At 36.1% G+C, this 24,096-nt stretch overlaps 1 protein-coding gene across 7 annotated transcripts in view; it reads right to left on the bottom strand.

Moving 5' to 3' along the window:
• The window catches only part of LOC107726209 (RIMS-binding protein 2), an 86,937-nt gene that overhangs the window by 40,513 nt on the left and 22,328 nt on the right, over positions 1-24,096 (bottom strand). For 4 of the 7 annotated variants that reach the window (XR_001638244.1, XR_001638245.1, XR_001638246.1 and 1 more), the window contains exons 1-6: positions 16,814-16,891; positions 10,827-10,931; positions 6,164-6,214; positions 3,596-3,616; positions 2,123-2,164; positions 1,652-1,862 (exon numbers count right to left, since the gene is read on the bottom strand). Coding sequence is in view for 4 of the 7 variants with exons in the window: in XM_016535731.1 (XP_016391217.1) it covers positions 1,652-1,862; positions 2,123-2,164; positions 3,596-3,616; positions 6,164-6,214; positions 10,827-10,928 (427 nt within the window). In the remaining 3 variants the exon portion in view is untranslated. Of the gene's footprint in view, positions 1-1,651; positions 1,863-2,122; positions 2,165-3,595; positions 3,617-6,163; positions 6,215-10,826; positions 10,932-16,813; positions 16,937-24,096 lie in introns of those variants that run through there. The other 3 variants (XM_016535732.1, XM_016535733.1, XM_016535735.1) reach the window with 3 other exon arrangements.

Below are 24,096 nucleotides of genomic sequence, written 5' to 3'. Positions count from 1 at the left end.
CGAAAATGATTCAGATTTTATTACATTCGGTGTAAATGGCAATTGATAATGGACAATCAACAGTAACAAGGACGCACGCGCCAGTTGAGGCTCACACAGCCTGTCTGTGTGTGAGACAATCTTGTGGAGAAATCAAAACAAATGAATACAATTGTACACAGAAGAAACATACTGCGGTAAAAATGTAACTTAGTTTTTATATTTATAACATACAGTATAGCTTAGTTAAGCAACATGACACGACCAAGAGAGTGAAGTTTAACCAGAAAACCGCAATTGCAAATTTGACATTGATTTTATACAAAGGTTAATATACATTTTCGTAAAATATTGTCAATGTTGACTGTTTTTGCTCGATTTGGTTAACAAAAATAGTTCCAAACAAAGATCATAGCAGAACAGTCACGTATCTCTGAGCAACACACTGCGGTGTTTTGTAACTGAATTATTCACGTTTTTGAATTAATTATTTGAGTCAATGATTCAGTGGCCTATTCATAAAGACACACACCTTCATTCTTGAATGAATCAGCCGTCTGTACCAATCGTTTGAATGATTGGCTCAATGATTCACTCATTAAAACAGTGACTTGCTGCCACCTACTGGCGGTTTACTTTCATATTTAAAAATAGCTAATCTTTACATTTTTTCCAACATTTCAAATTTGTATATTTAAAAAAAAACTGATTTAAAACAACAAGTTCATAATATTATGTTATATTATAATTTTGCAGTGTAAAGGCATTCATGCTACATTTCAGCTTCATTAAACTGTCTGTGTAATTGCATCTAAATACCACTTCAGCTGCCACTTTCTTCTGCAGTGGAAAGATCAGTTTTGTTAATACTGATTTCATTTGATTGCTAATAGCCCTATAGTGTCTTATTATATTAAGTGGGTGAATTATAAAAAAAATTTAAGAATTCGATATGAAAGATGACTCATGCATTTAATACAGTTAGGGGAAAAAATGCTATTTAAATACCAATTTAAATCAATTTTAGTGTCAGCGCGCTGCCCACGAGGCCATCCCCACCCCTCTCTCTCTCACCCACTTCGCTTCCTGTCGACCTACTGTCCTATCTAAATAAAAGACAAAAAACGCCAAAAAATAAATCTTTAAAAATAAATAAATAAATACATTTTAGTATGCAGTAACTTTAGTCATATAAAACAATTTCCCACCAATAAAATTGTGGCCAGTGAAAATGCTGAGTGGCTAGTAAATTTGGAAAACCACTAACCACAGAGGCTGGTGAGCAAAAAATGTCAAGCCCTGCATATATATGTGTATATTTCGCTTTTTTGAAATACTGCATACAAATATATTGTTTACAATTAAGCCAAAAAGTATTTAGGCACTGTCATACAGTAAAAATTATTCAGAAAAGTGAAGTTAGCTCTGAAAACATTATTTGAATTTCTAATGCAATGACAAAGATTCTCAAAAGTTTCCAAATATTTTGAGGTTCTTGCATATTATATATCTAAGATCTAGTCAATTAATTTGAATGAATAAAATGGTAAAATGTCAAATATGGATTTTCACCACCACATAATGAAAAGAAACCATACCATGTTGCAATGTAACTCTGTTAAATATTTAAGGAAGTGTCAACACATGGCCTTCTTCAATATGCATACTGTACCTTTCCCGGAGGGGGCAGTGAGGCCGTTGAGGAGCTGGGAGAGGGTGAGGGGTTTGGTGGGTGAGCCGGGCGAGTCGCCCCCTGTCAGCTGACTGCTGCTCAGGATGTCTAACTTCCCAGCCTGCAACCTGAACTTCTCCAACTCTTTTGACAGCAGGTTAAACTGCTCACTCTGCGTCCGGCATTTTTCCTCCAGTTCTCTCACTTTAGCCTGGAAAGAAAAAGACGGAGGAAAAGAAAAAAAGAAAAGAGAATGTCTAGTATTAAAAACACACACAGGCCAATTTGGCTGGTCTGTGATAAAAGCATTGACATTTAAAACTGGTAACAGCTTTATTAACATCTGCACTTCACATTAACTAACCGATGAATCCTAATGAATAGAGCCTGCCAACTCTACCAACTGTGAATGTTGTAAACAACCTACAATACTACAAAAAATGCCTACATCTAAAAGGAGGTTTTTCCTACCAAAAATCGCATTGTGTTCTTAGTGCGAAGGAAACTTCTCAGCTTCAGACACCAACAGAATCAAACAAAGACAGGAGTCAATCTATGTTCAGCTGTTATTATACATCAAATCTCTGTTTTGATCATGATGTTAGCGATGGGAAGTACTATTAAATGGAGGAGGGTACCACACATGCCAAAATAACAGTAAAAGCTGATGATCATTTGACGAAACTCACATGTATACTTGTACATCAAAACTATAAACCACATTAGAGGATCATGCGAGTTTGCATTTTAACAAGTCAACACAAAACTGTAACTTGACCTGTTATACTTACAGTATGTCTTGTGTAACATGTTTATGCACAGTTACTGTACAAGTTCACATAAATGACTAAATATGGCTTTTTGGACAAGGAAATTAAAGGAAGACATGTCACGTTCTGTAATCCATCAGTCATGTTTGTTGTTGCTGATCTGATCTGCAAACGCACATATCCATGAGGCGCTAACAGGATTTAGCACAAGGCAGCACCCATGCATCGCAACACAGGAGGAGCAGAAAGGATCAGGCAGTGAATGAGAAACTTTTACCACTGAGTTAAGAGACCAAACTGACTTTTGCAGCACTTTCATTTGTACTTTTTACAAAGTACATACATGCCCTCAACTACAGAGGCTGCCCTCATCTTCATTTATCTCCTGTGTTTAGCTTCTTTACTATCAAAAAATGCCTCCCAAGAGGAATGAGGAGACAACAGAACACTTTCAAACAAATAAAAATAAACTACAATAATAAAATAAAATAACAGTCGAAGACATTTTACTCTTTGTTTACTGAAGGTAGAGGTGACAACTTTGACAACCTTTTGTCTTTGTTTTTCATTAGATAAATGTCTATTGGGATGGCAACATGCTAAAAATAATACAATTGAAATGATAGTAACAAACAATTCATTGTAATATTTAAATGTAATAATATTTTTAGATTTAATAGTTTTTATATGCATTTATTTAGTTTTTATTTAATTTATAGACTAATATAATTATTTAGTATTTTCCAAATACTAATTATCCATTTCATTTTAAATTAATAAAATGTATATCTTGTTATTAATAATTAAATTAAAACAAAATTATTTTTGATAATGTTCATTTTTTATAACATTATGAAAAAAACAAAACAATCAAAAAAAAAGCAGAGACAAGCAAAACGTGACCTGTTTTACTTTAAACATTTATAAAACACATAAATAACTTTTGTCAGGTACGTATAAAATGACTATGAAGACTGATGGTTTGTCCTAAAAAGGTTCAATAATTTGATCTATGGCGATATAGATCAAAGATATTGATCAAATGTTTACAGATCAATCATGGATGAGCGGTACAATAATTGACAGGACAGCTAAACGAGGTGACAGGAACTACCCCCAATGAATCACACGGGGAGGAGAGGCAGAACTTTGAGGAGAAGTAACTCGAAAATACCTGCATGCTGTCCAAGTGATTCTGAATATGCAAAAAAAAAAAAAAAAAGACCAGTAACATAGTGACAATAGATGTAAGGAACCAAACAAATCACAGTTGCACACATGAGCATTTCTTCAGTTTCAGAAGTCACGGAGACCCAACATGAGTACAGTCCCCCGTCCCCCCCATTTTCCCTTAATTGCCCATTAATACCAGCAATGAATGAAAAGCAGAAAGTAGAATATGGTAAATAAATCATAAAATAGATGTACATTAGTTTAAAACACTTAACAATGGTCAGTAGGGCTGTCAAAATGACTGAAAAACTAAATTCGAATTTTCTACTTAAATATGATCAAAATTTGAATTATATTCGAATTTAAAAAGCATAATTTCAGTTAGGGGAAAAAAAGCTTTTGGCTTCTCTCCTGAGGCCACAAGAGGGCGCATCGCGCAAAATATTATGCACGTTTCTTCAAAGCGTAATAAAATAACACGACTATCTTTGAAAAAAAGTGCATAATGTTTAAAATAATGTTTATAAACCATATATAATTAATAAAGTTGCTTAAACAATTAGAAAAAAAAATCAGCACCATGCATGTATGTATAGTTTAATACAAAGGATCCATACAGGACCCTGTAGATACACACAGATACAATGTAAATAGAGAACAATGAATCAACCCACAATGTTTCAATATGTCTAGCCCATGTGCAACACATCAAGCGAGTATGTATCTTTCTTAAAGAAGCTTTCATGTTTTTCAAAAAAGCAGGCAAAATCATGACAGTGGTACATAATACTAGTCCTCTGAAGTCATACGATATGATATAGCTGTATGTGAGAAACAGACTGAAATGTGTCAGTAAAGTTACTGATCATGTTATAGCTGTTAAAGGCAGGGTAGATGATTTGGAGAGGTAGGGCAGATGTCCTAGTTTTCAGTGAATACTGATTTATATTTCAGTCACAAAGCTATCGTATGGCTTCAGAAGACATGAAATACAGTGCATGACTATTTTTATGACAATTTATGGTGTTTTGTGTCCTTTTGAAGTTCTCCATTCATAGCAATTGTGTTTTGTGTTCACAGAAGAAAGAATGAGTTCTAAACAATGTTCACTTTTGGCTGAACTATTCCTGCAACACACTCTAATTTCCAAGCAAACGTGTGGTCGTGTGTTTATGTCATCTTGCGCATCCTCTTTGCTTTATTCCTATTCCCTGAGAGACTGCAGCCCATCGTCCACCCCTCAGCGTCTCTTTAATCACGCCGCATGTGTAAATGAGCTCTGTCTCGTGTACAGCTGTGTGGGCTGGACGCAGGGAGATAGATCTGACCAAATGAATATGCGCACGCGGAGTCTTCCGGCTCTCTCTGACTTGTTGAGGTGATTTAAATGAAAGTTCTCCCTTGTGTTCACGCTGCTGCAGATGTCAGCAAACACACACACACACACACACACAAACACAAATACACACACACACACACACACAGAGCGAAAGACACACACTCAGGCAGACAGGAGGCTGTCTCGTCTCCATTCTCTCAGCCTCCTGTCAACTGATAAAAACATAAGATTCAGGGGGATGGGGGAAAACCGCCATAAAGTCTTGAGACATGTTTTTTAAAAGTTGAACTTACATTAATTTTACATGGCTTTCTAAACATGCCGCTCTCTTGTGCGAGACGCGAGTGCAACACTGATAGATATCCCTCTAGAAAATGTGATAAATATGCATTCTGTGTGAATGGCTTGGCTTCAGTTTTGACGTAAACAACATCTTCTCCACACTGATGCTCTCGTTTTCCGCAATATATTGAATGAACAACGTAGCAGCGCCGCATCTAGTGGATTCAACTGGATAGGCTAACAAAAGCATTAAAATGCTATGACACTTACATCGTCATCGCATCTCGTGTGCCACTGATAGGCTGCCTGACGGCTGATGCAGACCTAAAATTCGAATGCAACGTTTTTGCATTCGAATGTGGATTTTTTGTTTTTATTCGACGAATATTTGAAATTCGAAAAAAAATTTTGACAGCCCTAATGGTCAGCAAGGATATTTACACAATAACTTTTATTTATTTATTTATTAAATTTGTCTGAATAACTCAAAATGTCAAAATGGTGTAAGCTAAGATGTGACTCACATGGTAGCCAGATTTTTGGCTAATATGAGAAAATATACGATGACGCATGTGGAATGTGCTGTACTATTTCGTTCGAATGCAACGTTTTTGCATTCGAATGTGGATTTTTTTTTTTTATTCGACGAATATTCGAAATTCGAAATTATTTTTTGACAGCCCTAATGGTCAGCAAGGATATTTACACAATAACTTTTATTTATTTATTTATTAAATTTGTCTGAATAACTCAAAATGTCAAAATGGTGTAAGCTAAGATGTGACTCACATGGTAGCCAGATTTTTGGCTAATATGAGAAAATATACGATGACGCATGTGGAATGTGCTGTACTATCACGGTCAGCCAAGATACGATTTAAAATGCATGCTTATATGCACACTCACATACACATGCACTGACATTCATGAGTAGACATTGTTACTCACCTCTAACAGATGGACGGCACCTTCATGTTCCTTTTTAGCCTCAACTTGAGCCTATAAACAACACAAAAATAATATATAACGGCATTAATACCAAGTCAGTCATGGCATACTTAATAAAAGTCACAGCAAAAAATATTTATACACGATCCTTGTGTATAAACGTTCTATTCCCAAGTTTGGTTGAATAGGTTTTAGGCAACAAGGACTGCAGTGCATTGTAACTCTCAGCAGCTGTGGAAAACAGCATTCAGTTCCACATGAACAGAGGAACATCTGTTTGAGTGTCAGCCTCTTCAGTATCACAACATGAGGGAACATTTCAGAAATATGCATGGAGATTCACCTTCAGAACAACAAAACTGGGTTCTTAATGTCTTGACTTCTGATGAGCGTGTGTGTGTCATTTCTTCTGTTTATTCTCCTCTGTAATCACAGTGCTCCATTCAATAAAGACAGACAATAACTCAAACGTTTCAGCGGGTGACAATGTTCACGCGTTCTGGAGAAAATGTCAGATTTGATCACCTGCTTTGCTGTTTCATTAGAGAGTAATTTACTCCGAGTGGTGAGACAGTGGCACTTTTCTCTTCATTCAAACGAGAAATGAGAGGAAAATTTCAGAGAGTTACCTACAATTGCTGAAACAGTTTTTCATTAAACATCTCTCTTCATTAGGAGCACTTTGACAGCTGGATTTTATTTTAGGGTGTTTCTTCAATTTCAAGCATTTTTCCTGTCAGAGGGGTTGATTTTTTTTATTTTTATTAAAACTTCTTTTTTATTATTATATGAAAGTCACATTACATTTTTACTATGCGTTCATCAATAATCTTTTCAAAATACCTTGTGTAAAGTTTTTTTATTGTCCTAAAGCTAGACTTTCTATCTTAAATTATGAAAACCCAACATAAAAATGATAATTACATGTTTAATATATAATTTAAACTAAGAATGTAATTTCAATATTTCTGTGATTTTTTTTAATTCAACTGTTCCACACAACCAACAATTTTGGCCCTAATAAGGTTTGTCAAATGATGCAAAAAGTTGGACATTTTTATTTAATTGTATTTATTTAGCATACATATGATGCTATGAAATCAGCCTTAGCAAAACAAAGTCATTTGTCAGTGTCATTTTAACAGTCATGTTAATGAAAATGTTTAAAATGATAAAAAATAAATAAACATATTTCAGACAGAGTCAAATAAATAAAAATTCACATAGCCCCTAGTTAAAAAAATAGCTATGACCAGTCCAAAATCACCTGACAAAACCACCAGCTGATTAATCATCTAGACCAGCTTGTACCAACCTGAAACCATGTAAAACCATCTATCACCAGAATCGGGATATGGCCCTAAAAACGGGATATGGCCCTAAAGGTTGCAATTAAATCTAATGTAAGCAGAGATAGACATACTTTTATTATGTTACGAAATAGGGTAGTTAAAGAACTAAGGGTAGCTAAAGCTAATTTCTTTCTGAATATAATAGAAAAAGCAGGAGGCAATACTACAGGTGCATCTCAATAAATTAGAATGTCTATGTTTATTTACTGTACATGTACTCAATACTTGGTAGGGGTTCCTTTTGCTTTAATTACTGCCTCAATTCGGCGTGGCATGGAGGTGATCAGTTTGTGGCACTGCTGAGGTGGTATGGAAGCCCAGGTTTCTTTGACATACATGTACAGTAAATGAACATACTTTCCAGAAGGCCAACAATTCACTAAAAAATTTTTTTTTATTGGTCTTATGGAGTATTCTAATTTGTTGAGATAGTGAGTTGGTGGGTTTTTGTTAAATGTGAGCCAAAATCATCACAATTAAAAGAACCAAAGCCATAAACTACTTCAGTCTGTGTGCACTGAATTTATTTAATACACGAGTTTCACAATTTGAGTTGAATTACTGAAATAAATGAACTTTTCCACGACATTCTAATTTATTGAGATGCACCTGTAAGTCTATTTGGAGTCAGTTAAAAATATTAATGGGACATAATTCTAAATCACTTGAACTCGTTGTTGATGGAAAACTTCAGAATAAACCAGCTGAAGTAGCTGATGTTCTTAATAATTATTTTGTTGATTCAGTAGAGAATATCATTAAGTATATTACTCCTGAGTATAAGAACACTTTTTTTCAAATTAAACAGACAGAACCAGCTTTCAACATAGTATCTATCACTGAGTCAGATGTGATGAGAGTGATTAGATCCCTCAGGCCATCTCGAACTAGAAATATCATTGGGATGAATACATGTATGTTGAAAGAGCTCTCAGAAATCAAGCGTAGCGCTAGTTCTGGCAGGCCACGTTAGTCGAGCTCGCATCAGCTGACTCTCAGCTGATCCCCATCTACCTATGGGAATACGACACCTATCTAAGCATTCATATATAAGGTCCCTCAGTATTATCAGCAGTTTTCGCATTGCTCAATAGCTAATTACCCTCCTCCATCCCCAACTCCTCCTCTGTCAGTCAGGATTCAGCCTTCTGATTCTCCTTTGAATCAGACTAATTCTAAAATGTGTACATAAAATTATTGAACTTTAACAATATCTGCAATACATTTATGTTGGTTCTGTTCTGTTTACCCTGGGGGGTTATTGCTGCTCTCCCTGCTCTCATCCATGCTAGGCTGCATGGATGCGCAGGGAGTTCTTGCCCAGAACAGAACCATACCGCCAATCCAAACTGTATGCTAATTGTCAATCATATTTGATGATAGTGGTCCTGACAGAAGTATTAGTTAACCCGATTACAAAAATTGTAAATCTTTCATTTACTCATGGGATGTTCCCAAATGTGTGGAAATTAGCTGCTGTAATTCCCGTATTTAAAGGAGGTAATCATCTATCCACCAGCAACTACAGACCTGTTAGCCTTTTGCCCGTGGTTTCCAAGGTGGCCGAAAAACTACTTGCAGAAGAAATGATAAATCATTTAAATACCAGTGCTTATCCTTTACATCCACATCAGTTTGGTTTCCGTACTAATCACTCAACAGATACAGCCAATTGCCTTTGATACCATTAATCATGGAATTCTCTTATCTAAATTGAATGCATTTAATTTTTCTGTAGATACTATTAAATGGGTAGAATCATATTTAACACATCAGTCTCAGTTGGTTAGAGTGAAGAATCATCAATCAGGTGTTGTTTCATTGTCAGCAGGTGTCCCACAAGGTTCAATCTTGGGCCCACTTTTATTTTCATTGTATGTAAATGATTTGCCAAATGTTTGTCTCAATTCTAACATCCAGATGTATGCTGATGACACAGTAGTTTTTGTACATGCTAATAGTGCAGCTCAAGCTGCTGTTCAGTTAACAAACTCAATGTTTAAGATCACAGAATGGATAAAAACTAAATGTATCGAAAACTGTATGTATGTTTTTCCGTAAATCTAAAAGCTGCCGTGTGGAGACAGATGTAGTCATAGATGGGGAGAGACTACAAGTCATCTCAGATTTTAAATATCTGGGTGTATATATTGATAGCAATCTTACTTTTAGATTGCATATCAAGAATGTTTGCAATAACATTAAGTTCAACTTGGCACATTTTAGATATGCCCGTAGCTGCATGTCAACTAAGGCTGCGAAGATGTTTATGCATTCAATGATCTTCTCACATATCACCTATTGTTTGACAACCTGGTCACAAGCAAGTAATACCTCTCTCACACCAATTCTCTCTATATATAAACAAACTTTGAAAGTTTTAGATAAGAAATCCATACACCATCATCATTGTGATATTTTAAAAAAATACAACATTTTAAGTTGGGAAAATTTGATTGTATATTCAGATCTTTGCCTTATGTATAAAATTAAACATGGACTGGCTCCTCCTGTATTGAGCCAGTTTGTAAACATAGCATAAAATGGTCACAGATTAACGAGAAGTGCAGTAAGAGGTGATTGCATAGTCCCTTTATTTAGTCAAAGAGTGTTTTTGGTTAGGGCTGCTCATGAGTGGAACTCCATCCCAATACTTATGCCTTTTTTAAGTTTCACTTAAAGAAGTGGTTAATTGAGAGTCAGTATTGCCAACATTAATTTTACAAACTAAATTCTACTGCCTTCTTGTCTTGCCTGTTTTACTAGTTGAGATTTTTATGCTACATGCATGAGGTTGTTTGGTTGAGTACTGATTGAATGATTAATGCTACTGTTACTTGTCTGTATGCTTACATTGTCTTTGCCTGCATATTGATATTATGGATTTAGTGATACATTGGTTATTTTGTCTGACAGTTGGATTGTGTATGTGTTTGAGTGAGCTGGTATTGATCTGTTGGATCAAGGTATAGTATAATTTTTAAGCGGATGGTAATTTTTTTAAGGAAAGGTGTAAATTTTATATGTATTTTGAAGCATGTATTTATTATGTATTGATTAATTGTTTTATATTTTTAGGGTGACAATTTTACGATCTGGGTAATTCTGGCACATTGTACATTTATGTATTATTGATGTGCATTGTCCCTGTTAAATAAACCTGAAAAAAAAAAAAATCTGGTCTTAATCAGAATCTGGTTTGTTTAAATAGACCAAAAGCCTTAAATATGAAACAAGGTCTTCTACACTCTACAGTATGTGCATGAGCTCCATCCTAAGGTTTGGTGTGGATGGAAACCCTGATCTCTCACCTTCTGCAGAAGGTCAATCTCCTGCTGCTTGGCACTGAGGACGGCCAAGGCTTGTTCATGCTCTAATTCTAGCTGCTGCCTCCTCTCTGCAGCCTCTCGCATATGCTGGGAAAGAGAGAAGAGAGAGCAGGAGGTAAGAGGAAACTCAGCAAAAAATGAACACAGACAGAATGAGAGCAACCATCAATCAGGGATAGTTCATCCAAAATAGAAAACTCAGTTGTCATTTTCTCACCCTCATGATGACTTACTTGCTTGAGAGGAACACAAAAGGAGATATTAAGAAGAATGTCCAAGCTGCTTTTTTCCCCATGCAATTAAAGCGGATGGGATCAGGGACAGCTGCGGTAACCATTGACTTTCATTGTAAAACAGCAGCTTGGACATGATGTTAGATAACTATCTTTGTGTTGCACGCAAGAATGTCAAAGTATGGATTTGGAACAGGGTCAGTAAATGATAACAAAATATTTGATTTTAGGTTAAATAATTTCTTTTAAAATCTTTTTAGGTCACACTGAAACACTTTTAGCTTTGGTTAAAGTCTCTGCACTGATATATAGACCCTCTTTTTATATCAGCTTATAAAAGATCATCAGTCTCCAGGAGCACCAGAGACAAAAATCCCTTCTAATCCTGGAATATCTGATGTAAACGCTAAGATTTCTTTCTTACCTGACCAAATCGACTCAGAATTAGGGGCCGTTCACACTGAACGCATTGCACTGCACTGCTTTTTCATTGTTTTTCTATGTAAACATGCACTTGACCACTGCGCTTATGCATTGTCCAGCAAATGACATCCATCTAAAACCTAAAAGAAGTTAAACTGTTTAAAACGTGTCTCTAGATGTTGTAGGGTTTTTTATTCCCCTGCCCCCGTCTCACATTTTTAAAAGTAAAATCGCATTATGTGTGAACGGCCCCTTACTGTGTTAACACCTTCAGAACACGGACACTTATTTGTCCTCTAATGAGCTAAAATGTTTTTTTAAGGGACAGTACGTCCAAAGATGATTCTATAAAGTCATTTGAAACCCATATGCTAATTCTTTAAATGATTTTCAGTGAATTGAACTGAGTCAGGGTAGCACTATTTTTAATTTTTAAAAGGAATCAAATTTAGGCTGTAAGGGACAGTACAATGCGTTCAAAGGATTGTTTAACAAATTATTGACTGTGCAACTTGAAGTAGACAAAAACTCTATAGAACAGTTTTTAAAGTTGTGAAAATTATTACCTTTATACAGTATTTATACAGTCATTGTAAAGACTGTAAGTCTATCCCTCACAGCCTTGTGTTAAATTCCGTCTGTTCATCAAACAAAGTTATTGCATGACTTTAGGAGAGTTGGAATGTAGACATAGTTACTACAGACTGTTGTTGCATGGTTTTGAGCTGCACTTCAGTAATTTTCCACCGGAAAAATAACAGCATATGGTTTTGAAATGACATGAAGGTGAGTAAATAATGAAATAATCTTCATTTTTGGGTGAACTTTCCCTTTAAGCACTGAAAACAACAGCAAAATGTTGTAAATCAAGCTTGTGTCATTTGCTTCACCCCTTCAGGTAAAGCAAAAACAGAAGTGAAGCATCATGTCAATCAGCCAGACTAAGCACAGCCACGGAGCTTCGCATGATCAATAAAGGGCTTAAGGGTCACGGCTCTGTACATGAAAGGGTGTGTGCAAACAACACAGCATGTTTGATCAGCGCCGATTACTGCCCAACAACATCCCCAGAAGCTCTTCTGACCTGTTAAAAGTACACGGTGACAAAACCTAGCAATTTTCTTTCCATTTGTGGCATGTGAGGTTACAGGGGATAAAGGGAAAGGAGGGATTTTCCATGCTGCTATGAAAGAGGAGTGCAGGGAAGAGGAAGGTTAGAATAATCTAACCTTCAGAGGACAAATAAACTGTACTGTGTGTGAAATATATTATGGTTATCTGATCTATTTATGTATTTCTCAGTACTTATTTACTCAAGTACTTATTTATTAAATAGCTTAATCATTTTAACATATATAATATATATAATATTTTGTCAATTTATTTATTTACTTATTTATTCATTCAGTAATTCATTCATTTGTGACCATTTATGTATTTTTTATTTATTTAATTTTTTTATTTTTATTTTTGCTGAACAGCTGTTATAAAACTTTTTTTTTTAATGAAGATGCATTAATATTATGTTTTAAGTTAAATATTTAATGGAAAATGGTCCAGTCATAACTGCACAAAAAAAAAACCTTCAAGATCATATAATGATCACCCTGTTGCAGTTTATTTTGCAATAATAAGTAATCTGCATACAAACTAGACAATATGACCACAGAATAAAAATGAATCATCTAAACCACTAAAATAATGTGATACTACCAGTTTACTTTTTTTTTAAAATAAAGACTGATAGTTTCAACATATTTCACACTTTGTACATTCAGCAAAACTGTCACCTCATAACTGAAATAAAAAAAACAGCATATTTTAAGAATATTAACAGCATGTATATCTCACATTCAAAAGAAGAGCTGAGTTAGTTTTTGTGAGGGGAGGGTGTAATTGTGCATAACTGTTGTGTCATGCACAAATGCATTCAGCAGTGCCTCAGCCGGCCGACCATTCAGATCACATACAGCATCCAGATCAGCTGTTAGTACTCAGTCAAAAGGTCCACATTCAGTTAGTGCTGGCTTCTGTAAAGTCTTTAGATATACCTGATGAATGAAAAATATGGAGGGAGGCAGGGAGAGGGGAGGGGCAGGAGAGGGTTAGACGTTAGGGGAGGGGTAGGGCGCTCCAGGACTCCTAGTCGATCACAGATCCACACTTTGAGGGTGCACGACAGCTCTAAAACCATAAAAGAGTACAAGGCGAGTAAAAGAGGTGAAAACACAGATGAAAGTGGAGGTCATGATATAAATCGTTATACATTGCCAGCCGGATTTCCTGAAACATCTGTCATGAGCTTGGATACTGACATAGTTCACACTAAGATAAAGGACTAACATTTTCACTTTGCCATCACACATTTTGACTCAGTCAACATGAAAGCTAATCAGGCAACCAGTCAAGAAAATTTCCAGATCATAATTTCTACTTTATTTTGTACTCCAAATTGATAAAAAAAAAAAAAACTTGTGATTTTAGGTTGGAATGACTTGATATGGTGAATCTCACCAAATATAATATATCACCCAAGAATATAAAGAAAAAATATTATTATATTTTCCATAATGAAAATGAAGCCTATTTTATGGCCATAAAGAGTTTTTACATAAATAGTTGTGACATTATTTTTTATGACTATTTTGCACAGATTAAATTCTTATTACAGTAATGTAAAAATGGTAATTTTCAATACTGTCATTATTTAGTTGTATTATTAAGGAAATATTTACACATCACTGTATAAAAGTATTTGTTGTAAAGCTGTAATTTACAGTGCCTTGCAAAAGTCATTTTTTCACGTTATGTTATGTTCCTGCCTTATGTAAAACTGCTTTAAATTACTTTTTTTCCCATATCAATTTACACTCCATACACCATATAGACAAAGCAAAAACAGAATTGTCACAACAAAAATAAAAAATAAAAAAACTGAAATAAATACATTGCATAAGTATTCATACCTTTAACTAAATATTTCGCTGAAGCACCTTTACAGCCTTTATGTCTTTTTTGTTTGATGCGACAAGATTTGCTCATCTGCATTTGGCAATTATCTGCCATTCTTCTCCTCACCTCTTCACCTCTCAAGCTCTGTCAGGTTGGATGGGGGCAGATGCACATTTTCAGGTTTCTCCAGAAATATTTGATTGGGTTCAAGCTCAGGCTCTGACTGGGCTACTCAAGGACATTCACAGAGTTGTCTATAAGCCACTCTTGCTGTGTGTTTAGGGTCATTGTCCTGTTGGAAGGTGAAAGCATGAGGCTGCTACCAGCACACTTTACTTTTGGGATGGTGCTCTGCAGGCGATGAGCAGAGCTGGTTTTCTTTCAAACATGATGCTTGGAATTGAGGTTCATCAGACCAGAGAATCTTGTTTCTCACAGTCTGAGGGTCCTTTAGGTGCTTTTTTGCTAATTTCAAGTGTGTTTTCATGTGTCTTTACTGAAGAGAGGATTGAGTCTGGCCACACCGCCATAAAGCCCAGATCGGTGGAGTGTTGCAGTGATGTTTGTCCTTCTGTAGATTTCTCCTATCTTCACATATGATCACAGAGCTCAACTAGAGTGACCATCAGGTTGCAAATATGTTAATTTTTGCAATTTTTTGCTTTACCATTATGGTGTATGGAGTGTAGATTGATGTGGGAAAAAAAAGTAATTTAAAGCAGTTTAACATAAGGCAGCAACATAACAAAACGTGAAAACAATTAAGGGGTATGAATACTTTCGCAAGGCACTGTATGTTAGATAGATAGATAGATAGATAGATAGATAGATAGAGAGACAGACAGACAGACAGGCAGACAGACCTGCACCTCCATTAATATTGGCACCCTTGGTAAATATGAGAAAAGGCGGCTGTGGAAATAAATCTGCATTATTATTATTTTTTGATCTTTTATTCAAAAATTCACAAAAACTTTAATTGAAGTAAAACAATTGAAAGTGAGGTGAAAATCTCATTATGAAATAAATGTTTTCTCCAATGCATGTTGGCCACAATTATTGGCACCCCTAGAAATTCTTATGAGTAAAATATCTCTTAAGTATATTCCCATTCATATTTAAATTTTTTTAGCTAACCAGGGTGACTATAGAGCATGAAATTGTCCAGCCATGACTTCCTGTTGCACAGAATTATAAATATGAGGAACACATAGGCCAAATTCCCTTAATCATCCATCACAAGGAGTAAAACCAAAAAATATAGTTCTGATGTGCAGAACAAGATTGTTGAGCTTCACAAAATAGAAAGTGGCTGTAAGAAAAGAGCTAAATCATCGAAATTCCCCATTTCCACCATCAGGGCAATAATTAAGAAGTTCCAATCAACTAAAGATGTTACGAATCTGCCTGGAAGAGGATGTGTCTATATCGTCCTAATGCACAGTGAGGAGGAGCGTCTGAGTGGCCAAAGACTCTCCAAGGATCACAGCTAGAGAATTGCAGAGATTAGTTGAGTCTTGGGGTCAGAAAGCCTAAAAAAAAAAAATCAAACAGCCCCTACATCACCACATGTTGTTCGGGAGGGTTTCAAGAAAAATTCTCCTCGCTCATCCAAAAACAAACTCCAGCATATTCAGTAGTAAGACACGACTGGAACTTCAAATGACACTGGCTTCTATTGTCAGATAAAACTAAAAAAAGAGCTTTTTGGCAGCAAACCCACCAGATGGGTTTAGTACATGGATAAAAGGGATAAAAAGTACCCCAGGCCGTCCCAGTCCTCTGACCTGAACCCTATTGAAAATGAGTGGGGTGAACTGAAGAGAAGAAGCACCAACATGGAGCTGTGAATCTGAAGGATCTAGAGAGATTCTGAATGAAGGAATGGTCTCTGGTCTCTTATCAGGTGTTCTCCAAACTCTTCAGGCATTATAGGAGAAAGCTGTTATCTTGGGGAAAGGTTGTTGCAATAATTGGGTGCCAATAACTGTGGCCAATGTGAACTAGAGAAAGCATTTATTTCACAATGAGATTTTCTCCCCACTTTCAATTGATTTACTTCATTGATAGGTTAGAATTTTGTGAACTTTTTGAATGAAAGATCAAAAGGATAAACAATGCAGATGTATTTTCACAGCCGTCTTTGCTCATATTTACCAAGGGTACCAATATTAGTGGCGGGCACTGTAGATAGATAGATGTTACTGTAATACTTTATGTAACTGTAATGAAAATAACCTTACAATGCAAACTGAAGAACTACAGAAGAAATTGTCCAAACATAGGCTTCATTTTCTTTTTCCATAACTTCTTTTTCTTTTGATTATGTGTTTTACACTGACACGTCTGGCAGGTTCTCACCTTCAGCACCTGCTCTAGGTTCTCCAGTTTGCCTTGGAGCTCAGTCCTCTCCAACAGAGCGCAATCTCTCTCCACTGTCACAGTGTACAGAGACTCCTGCAGCTGTTCATACTCACTTTTCACCTGATAAAGAGAGAGAGAGAGAAAGAGGCAGAGATTAATTGAGAGTGTCTTACACAGTTTGCCCTCCGACCTCTGTTAGAAAGATGAAAGGTCATTCTATCCTCCCAAAAAACACACATCAGAGCCATGGCCGATTGATTTGCGCACATGTTTGACACACAGGTACTCATGCAAAAGACACATTTCAAAGTCCCTTTCCCCCATCATTCCCTGTTCTCTGTCCACATAAAAAAAAAAAAAAATGAAGTGTGATTTTATTGCATTAATGTCACAAGGATAAAACAGAACAAGTTTAACTATTAAGGTGAGAGTTGAAACCAGTAGTTATGAGTGTCAAACTGTCTGTGTTGGTTGTCTTTGGATCTGTTTGAAATCATGTATGAATAAGACCATGTGGACCCACGTGGCCACAAGCCTAATAGATGAAACTATCAGCATGCTTTCATAAACAGCAGGGTCTGAGAGGGCAGCAGTGTTACCTATAAGAGGTTTCCCCAAAGGATTCAATGCTATTAAATACTCTGTTCAATTGAAAATGACATATTCTGTTTGTCTTTATCCACTGATATGTGATATACGGAGTATGTGTAGTCAGCACTGAGCTCTGGGGTGAGAGTCGTGTTTTTAGAGAGCGAGAGCAGAGGGGTTGATGTCCTGTATCGATCACAGCGTCAGTCATGATAAAAAGCTGAGCTGTCAGAGACAGAGGCAGTACTCACACTCCACGCCTGTCCAGTCTGACACTCATCTCTTATCTGCAACCTGACCTGAAGTGAACACCCACTGCAACAGCAATTACAGCTGAATACGCTTGTTCTAGAGGAAATATGTTTGACCTATTACACTTGTATTGTTGATTCTTATGACATTCAACCGGCATGTTGTTGGATAGTGATGGTGGTGTTGAGCAAATGACTTTCATGTACAAATTAAAGAGAACATTTCATCAAAATTCACCATACTTCCTTTTAATAAATGTTTTTTTTAAATGTGACATTATGATTGTCAGAATCATGGACTGTCTGTGTCATGTTTTGCCCCTGTTTCTGTTCCCTTATTTGGTCATGTTCCTGTCCTCGTTTTGTTAATTAGTTTGATTTGTCATCCCATACACATGTGTTTCCCCAATCATCCCCTGTATTTAAGTCCTAGGCTGTGTCCGAAATCGCCCCCTATACCCTCATTCACTATTCCCTACATTAGGTCACTAATTTAGTTCACTAGAAGGAGTGAATGAAAACGAGTAGTGAATTCGGACACTGAGTGCACCGGAAGTAATGCCGCTTTTGCATAGTTTGTGCTTGCTGTTTATTAATCATTTGAAACTAGCAAACTAGCAGCTCCAGTAGTAAGATTAAAGGATTTATCTTGAACTCTGACACGGAAATTATGTATAAACCCTAATCAAACAATTTAATAATCAATTTACAATGAATTTATACCCGTGTTGTACATTATGCTGTACGCCATGGATGAGCGCTTTGTAAAAATGAACGGCTTGATTATTCAGCTGCGGGCGTTATCTTCTGGCGAGATGCGGGAATTCATTCGGCGCGTGACTCTCACGGTGCATTATGGGCATTCTCTAGCCGTTGAGTGTGCACTAGTTGTACACTCGTTTTTGCAGTGCATTGTGGGATTGAATGAGTGCACTCGAGAACGTTCACTATGGTTTCGGACACCACTAAAAATGGCTGTTCCCTCAAATAGTGCCCTATTTAAGGGTATGGGGGCGATTTCGGACACAGCCCTAGTCTGTGCAGTCTGTCTTAGTCGGTTCTACTTGTTATGTTCATGTGTTACCTGCCGTTCCCAGTGTTGGCTGTACCCTGTGTTTCTTGGATTAAAGACTTCAGGTAACACAGGAAAGCAGGCAAGAGAAGACTATGACTAGACTATGGAAACTAAAACTAAATACTTAAACAAGGACAAGGAACTGGCTCCGTAAAGTAGCTATCGCTAGGTGAGTGATAAGCGCTTACAATACTCGGCAGTGAATGGTTGTTTGAGTGAGTGTTATATAGTGAATGTGTGATTGATGACAGCTGTGTGCAATCAGTGCTGTGTGCAATAAGTGCTGTGTGCAATCAGTGCAATGGCTGATGGGATATGTAGTCCGGGATGACATGCAACAGTTTGTGTTGTGCGAGAGTCACTGTAATGGAAGGGTGACCTCTGGTGGTGATTGAACGGAAGTCCATGGACAGGATTCGTGACACCATCGTTCCTCGCCATCACAGATTGTGACAATGATGCTGGAATAAAAAATGTTTTTATAATCGTATGTGAAAATTGTGAATCACCATCGTTCCTCGCCATCACAGATTGTGACAATGATGTTGGAATAAAAAATGTTTTTATAATCGTATGTGAAAATTCAGTAACTTTCTCCACCTTTGAAACAACTTCTTCTGCCAATACCAAGGCCATGTGGGCAGGTAAAAAATTAATTTAATCATTTCATGATTCAGCTATATCTAATCAAAGTCCTGGTTTGTTATTTTCAGCTTTACATATCATGCTGTGAATGCTGTTTAAGGCACTGTGCACCCTGTTTATGAGGCAGTCTAATTTACATTGCGAAAATGAAAGGGAACATTCATTCTAAAGTGCAAGGGAAAACTACGGAGACACAGATTAAGCCTGGTCCTAAATGAAAAAGGATTTTAAATGGAGAAAACCAATTTACTCAGTAATTCAGTCGACGTCTTATATCAAGGTCTTATGTGCACTTAGGAACAGTGTTTTTTAGTATCACTGAGATACCATTATAGTTTTTATTAATATTTTGAAGTAGATTTTTATGTTTTCGGTTTTCATTTAATTAAGAATTTTTATAAATAGTTTTAATTTCATAATTGTTTTGTCAATTTTATTATTGTTTTTTTTAATGTGTCTATGGTTTTTATTATTAAAACAATAAAATACATTTTAAATGCAATTTCTTAAATCAGTTATCTTTATGAGGGTATTACATACATTTTAAAAAATGAAATAAAATAAAATGAAATATTAAATAAATTTTAACCTCAATGTCCTAAATCAGTAGTCTTTATCAGGGAACCATTACTATTTGATCACAATTATTTTTGTAATAAATATTACAAGATAGAATGGGTAGGTATTAAGAAATAGTGAAAGCACTCTTTTCTCACTTTAATTTTTATAAAAGAGTCAGCAGTATGCAGTTAAGTGCGCATTGGAAGAGATGATTTTGTCAGGGACTCGGCTGTCTGGACAAGGTTAGGAAGATCATTCCACCAGCAAGGAACAACTTTTAAAGGCTTTGCAGTGTAAGCTTCATACCAAAAATTTTTATAATATGCATGTTATTATAGGCCAGGTGTGAAATACAACGGTTAATTCTCTGGCAACCTCTGCCTGCCTGCCAAAGGGTCAAAACATTGAAGACACTCATCTATAATGGTCCTCCTCTGCTATCCAGTAATGCTGCCTGAGCCACAAACAGACTGGATAGACACAAGTTGTGTAGATGGAGCAGCTGCCATCTTGATGACTGCCATTATGAGCGCTGGGACAGTAGATTCAATGATGTCTCACTCTGAAACAGCTATTTGAGATGGAGGGGGAGGAGTGGGGGGTTAACTCACAAAATAAGTGATGCATGAAGGACCATTCTTTTCAAGCAAGAGCAGGCTCACATGACTCAGACGTCACACCATTACAGCTCTCAGTTTAGCATCGTAACATAAGCTGTTTGTGCATGCTATAGTCCCAATGTAGGCCAATATATTAAGCCTTATTGAATCTCTGCAGGCTGTACATACACTACAGTATCTGTCAAAATCTTTAAAAAAATATACATTAAAACAAGTTCTTACAATTGTGATCTTAATTTTTGTTGGTTGTGTCATTTGATTGTAAATATTTTGCAGCTAAGTATATTATATTGCGGCAGAGCGGAAGCTATATATACAAAATAATAATTAAAATGTCAAACTACTTAGAATTTTCTTTTAATTTGTTTATTTTCAGTATCACCCTGGAATTTTTTTATTTTACACCTCCCAAACAATATCAAAATGAAGTTTAATGCAGAAGTTAAATTTGATTAGAAGATGTATATTAAAGTCACTCTATGTATGAACTGCAATTTTAATGCGTTTTAAATTAGTAGACAGGAAAGTAAAATTTAGCCTCCCTGCTTCCACTCTTCTGGGAAGGTTTTCCGCTAGACGTTGAAACACAGCTGCTGGGATTTACTGTCATTTCCTCCCAAGTTCTCCTATGAGTTGTACTCCAGTATAAGAAGTTTCTTACTTTTGTTAAACACCAAGGAAGATATTTTGAAGAATGCTGGTAACCAAACATTAGACGGTAGCCATTGACTTCCATAGTAAATTTTCCATTCTATGGAAGTCAATGGCTACCGTCATTGTCCATGTGACATCAGTGGTTCAACTGTAACGGTATTCTTGTGAACGTGCGTCGAAGACTGAGACGGAAGAGAAGAAATTGTTGAATAAAGTCGTTATTTTTGTTTTCTTTGGGCACAAAAGGTATTCTCGTAGCTTCATAATTTTGAACCACTGATGTCACATGGACTATTTTAACGATGTCCTTACTACCTTTCTGGGCCTTGAACGTGTCAGTTGCGTTGCTGTCTTATGCAGGGTCAGAAAGCTCTCGGATTTCATCAAAAATATCTTAATTTGTGTTCTGAAGATGAACTAAGGTCTTACGGGTTTGGAACGATACAAGGGCGAGTAATTAATGACAGAATTTTCCTTTTTGGGTGAAATATCACCTTAAGCAAGACAAATGCATACAGTATGCTGCTAGAACTCAAACCATAAACTATGGAAAGTGTTATACTTTATTACTTATAAATATCCCACTTATAGACCTCCTGGTGATTTTTAATTACTGGGGTTCCTTTATTTATGCTTTCTTTTCTTTCTCTCCCTTTTTCTTTCCTCTGTATTGCGATCGGCCTCAAAGGTATTGCATTCATAAATGACTAATGAGGGAGTAGGGATCCTGTTTTGCAACAGCGTTTGACAACACACCTACTCGGACGTTTCGGACACGGCCTACCTTCAAACAGCTCAGCAGGAGGACACTGCTCTGCCAGGATGGGATGCCAAGATGTGCCTGCAACTAAACACTGACACAGACATGACTAAAAGATGAACTATAAGCAGGCTATAGGGGTGCTGATGCTAGCAGGCATAAATCTGAGATAACAGATCACACTTGCAGATGTGAGACAGAACTAGGGGAGATCAGAAAAATGCACATCCAAGACTAAACTAGATTATTATAGTTCTCAGGTGCAGCATCGGAAGACATAAGCAATGGAGCCCAATGAATACATGCTGCTGTATTAAATGATTATTTAAATTAATAAATATAGTTCAGAATAAACAAGTCTGGAATACTTAAACATTATTTACTGTTGTTGAAAGAAGTCCCTTATATCTGACAATTCATAATAACTGTTTTATATTTGAATATACAAAATTATTCTAATATGCTGATTTGCTGCTCATAAAACATTTTTTATTATTATCAATGTTCAAAATAGTTTTGCTGCTTAATATTTTTGTGGAAACCATGATACACTACCATTTAAAGGTTTGGGATAAAATAAAATGAAATATAACAAAAAGAAAAAAAAAAACAGGATGTATGAAATTAATCAAAAGTGACAGTAAGAACATTTATAATGTTATAAATTTTTTATATTACAAATAATACTGTTCTTTTAAATTTCCTAATCAAGTAATATTGAAAAAATTATCATAATTTCCACAAAAATATTAAGCTGTTTTCACATTTAAATGTAAATAAATGCTGTTGTTTAAATTTTCTATTAATCAAAGAACGATGAAAAAAGTATCATGATTTCCACAAAAAAATATTAATCTCTGTTCTCAATAATAAGATTGTTGATAGAGTAAGGGATAATGTACATCTTTGAATTTGCCGCTTGCTCGCAACTGCTGTCTTCACGGAAGCTTTGCGTTCAAATATTTCAACTCAAATCAATATTTCGCTTCGCGTCGGGGTCCTGATCACCCTGTCGGGGTTTATTCTGAGATAACAACCGGCTGGATGTACATTATACCGCTTATTACACGGCTACTTGCCACATAAGTAAATAATTAGACGCGAAATATTGATTTGAGTTGAAATATTTGAACGCAAAGCTACCATGAAGACAGCAGTTGCGAGCAAGCGGCAAATTCAAACTAGACGGACATTTAAGGGAAACGGTGCAGTCAAACCACTTATTACACAACATTTCACCACAAAAATAATTAAGGCAATAAAAGAATTAAGACGAAAATGTTTTAAAACCTTACCAGTTTGTTAGTTCTCTTATAATCCATTACAGCGTACAAAACAATCGTAGCAAAATGGCAGCAGCTGCGTTTGTATGAAACGAGAGCGAGTCCGCGATACCAGGATGACATAATTAAATAATTGTACACCATTTTGAATCGAGTTTTAATATTTTATTAGCTAAACAAACGCAAAGCTTCCACCAAGAAAAAATGTTCAAGCAAGAGTACAGCGCCGACTGCTGTTACCCGGATGAGCCTGTGTTATTAGCTTTTACCGGTTGTTATCGAGGGATAGCATACCTCGGAATGTCGCGACCGACCAATCAGAATCAAGTATTCCACAGAGCCGTGTAATAATAAATTTTAAGTCATGGAAACTAGAATATTAAGTCAGATGCGTTGTTGGTGGAGGTGAAATTATTACCGACATTAAAACACGTTACTAACGTCAACAGTCAAAAAAGTTTCACAGGATTATGAACGTAGTTACCTGAAAGTGATGCACAGGCTTCATATCAGGCTTTTTTATTTTTATTTTCTCATCGCCGGACTGTGCTGATGTCTTTTCCCTGATATAGCCTAGTTGTCCATTAATTATGATGATCGTTTGTATTCAGCCGCATGCGCAAACATGAGGTGAGAGCGGGCGCAGATGCAGGAATGGCGCGTCACGTGTGCTTATACTGCCTACTGCGTTCATCATAAAATGCATTTTTTTATAATTATATATATAATATATATGTTCATGTTTAGATTTTTATTTATGTATATGCATATGTTAATATTAATATAGAACGAGAGTTTTTCTTTTTTTTTGAGCAACTGGGATGGTGCCCCCCTGGGAGTTGG

The sequence above is a fragment of the Sinocyclocheilus rhinocerous genome, unplaced genomic scaffold (genome assembly GCF_001515625.1).
Source record: "Sinocyclocheilus rhinocerous isolate Xijiao unplaced genomic scaffold, SAMN03320098_v1.1 scaffold2321, whole genome shotgun sequence".
Taxonomy (NCBI): domain Eukaryota; kingdom Metazoa; phylum Chordata; class Actinopteri; order Cypriniformes; family Cyprinidae; genus Sinocyclocheilus; species Sinocyclocheilus rhinocerous.
Note: the sequence above shows the minus strand (reverse complement) of the source record. Positions and strands in the feature narration are given on the sequence as shown.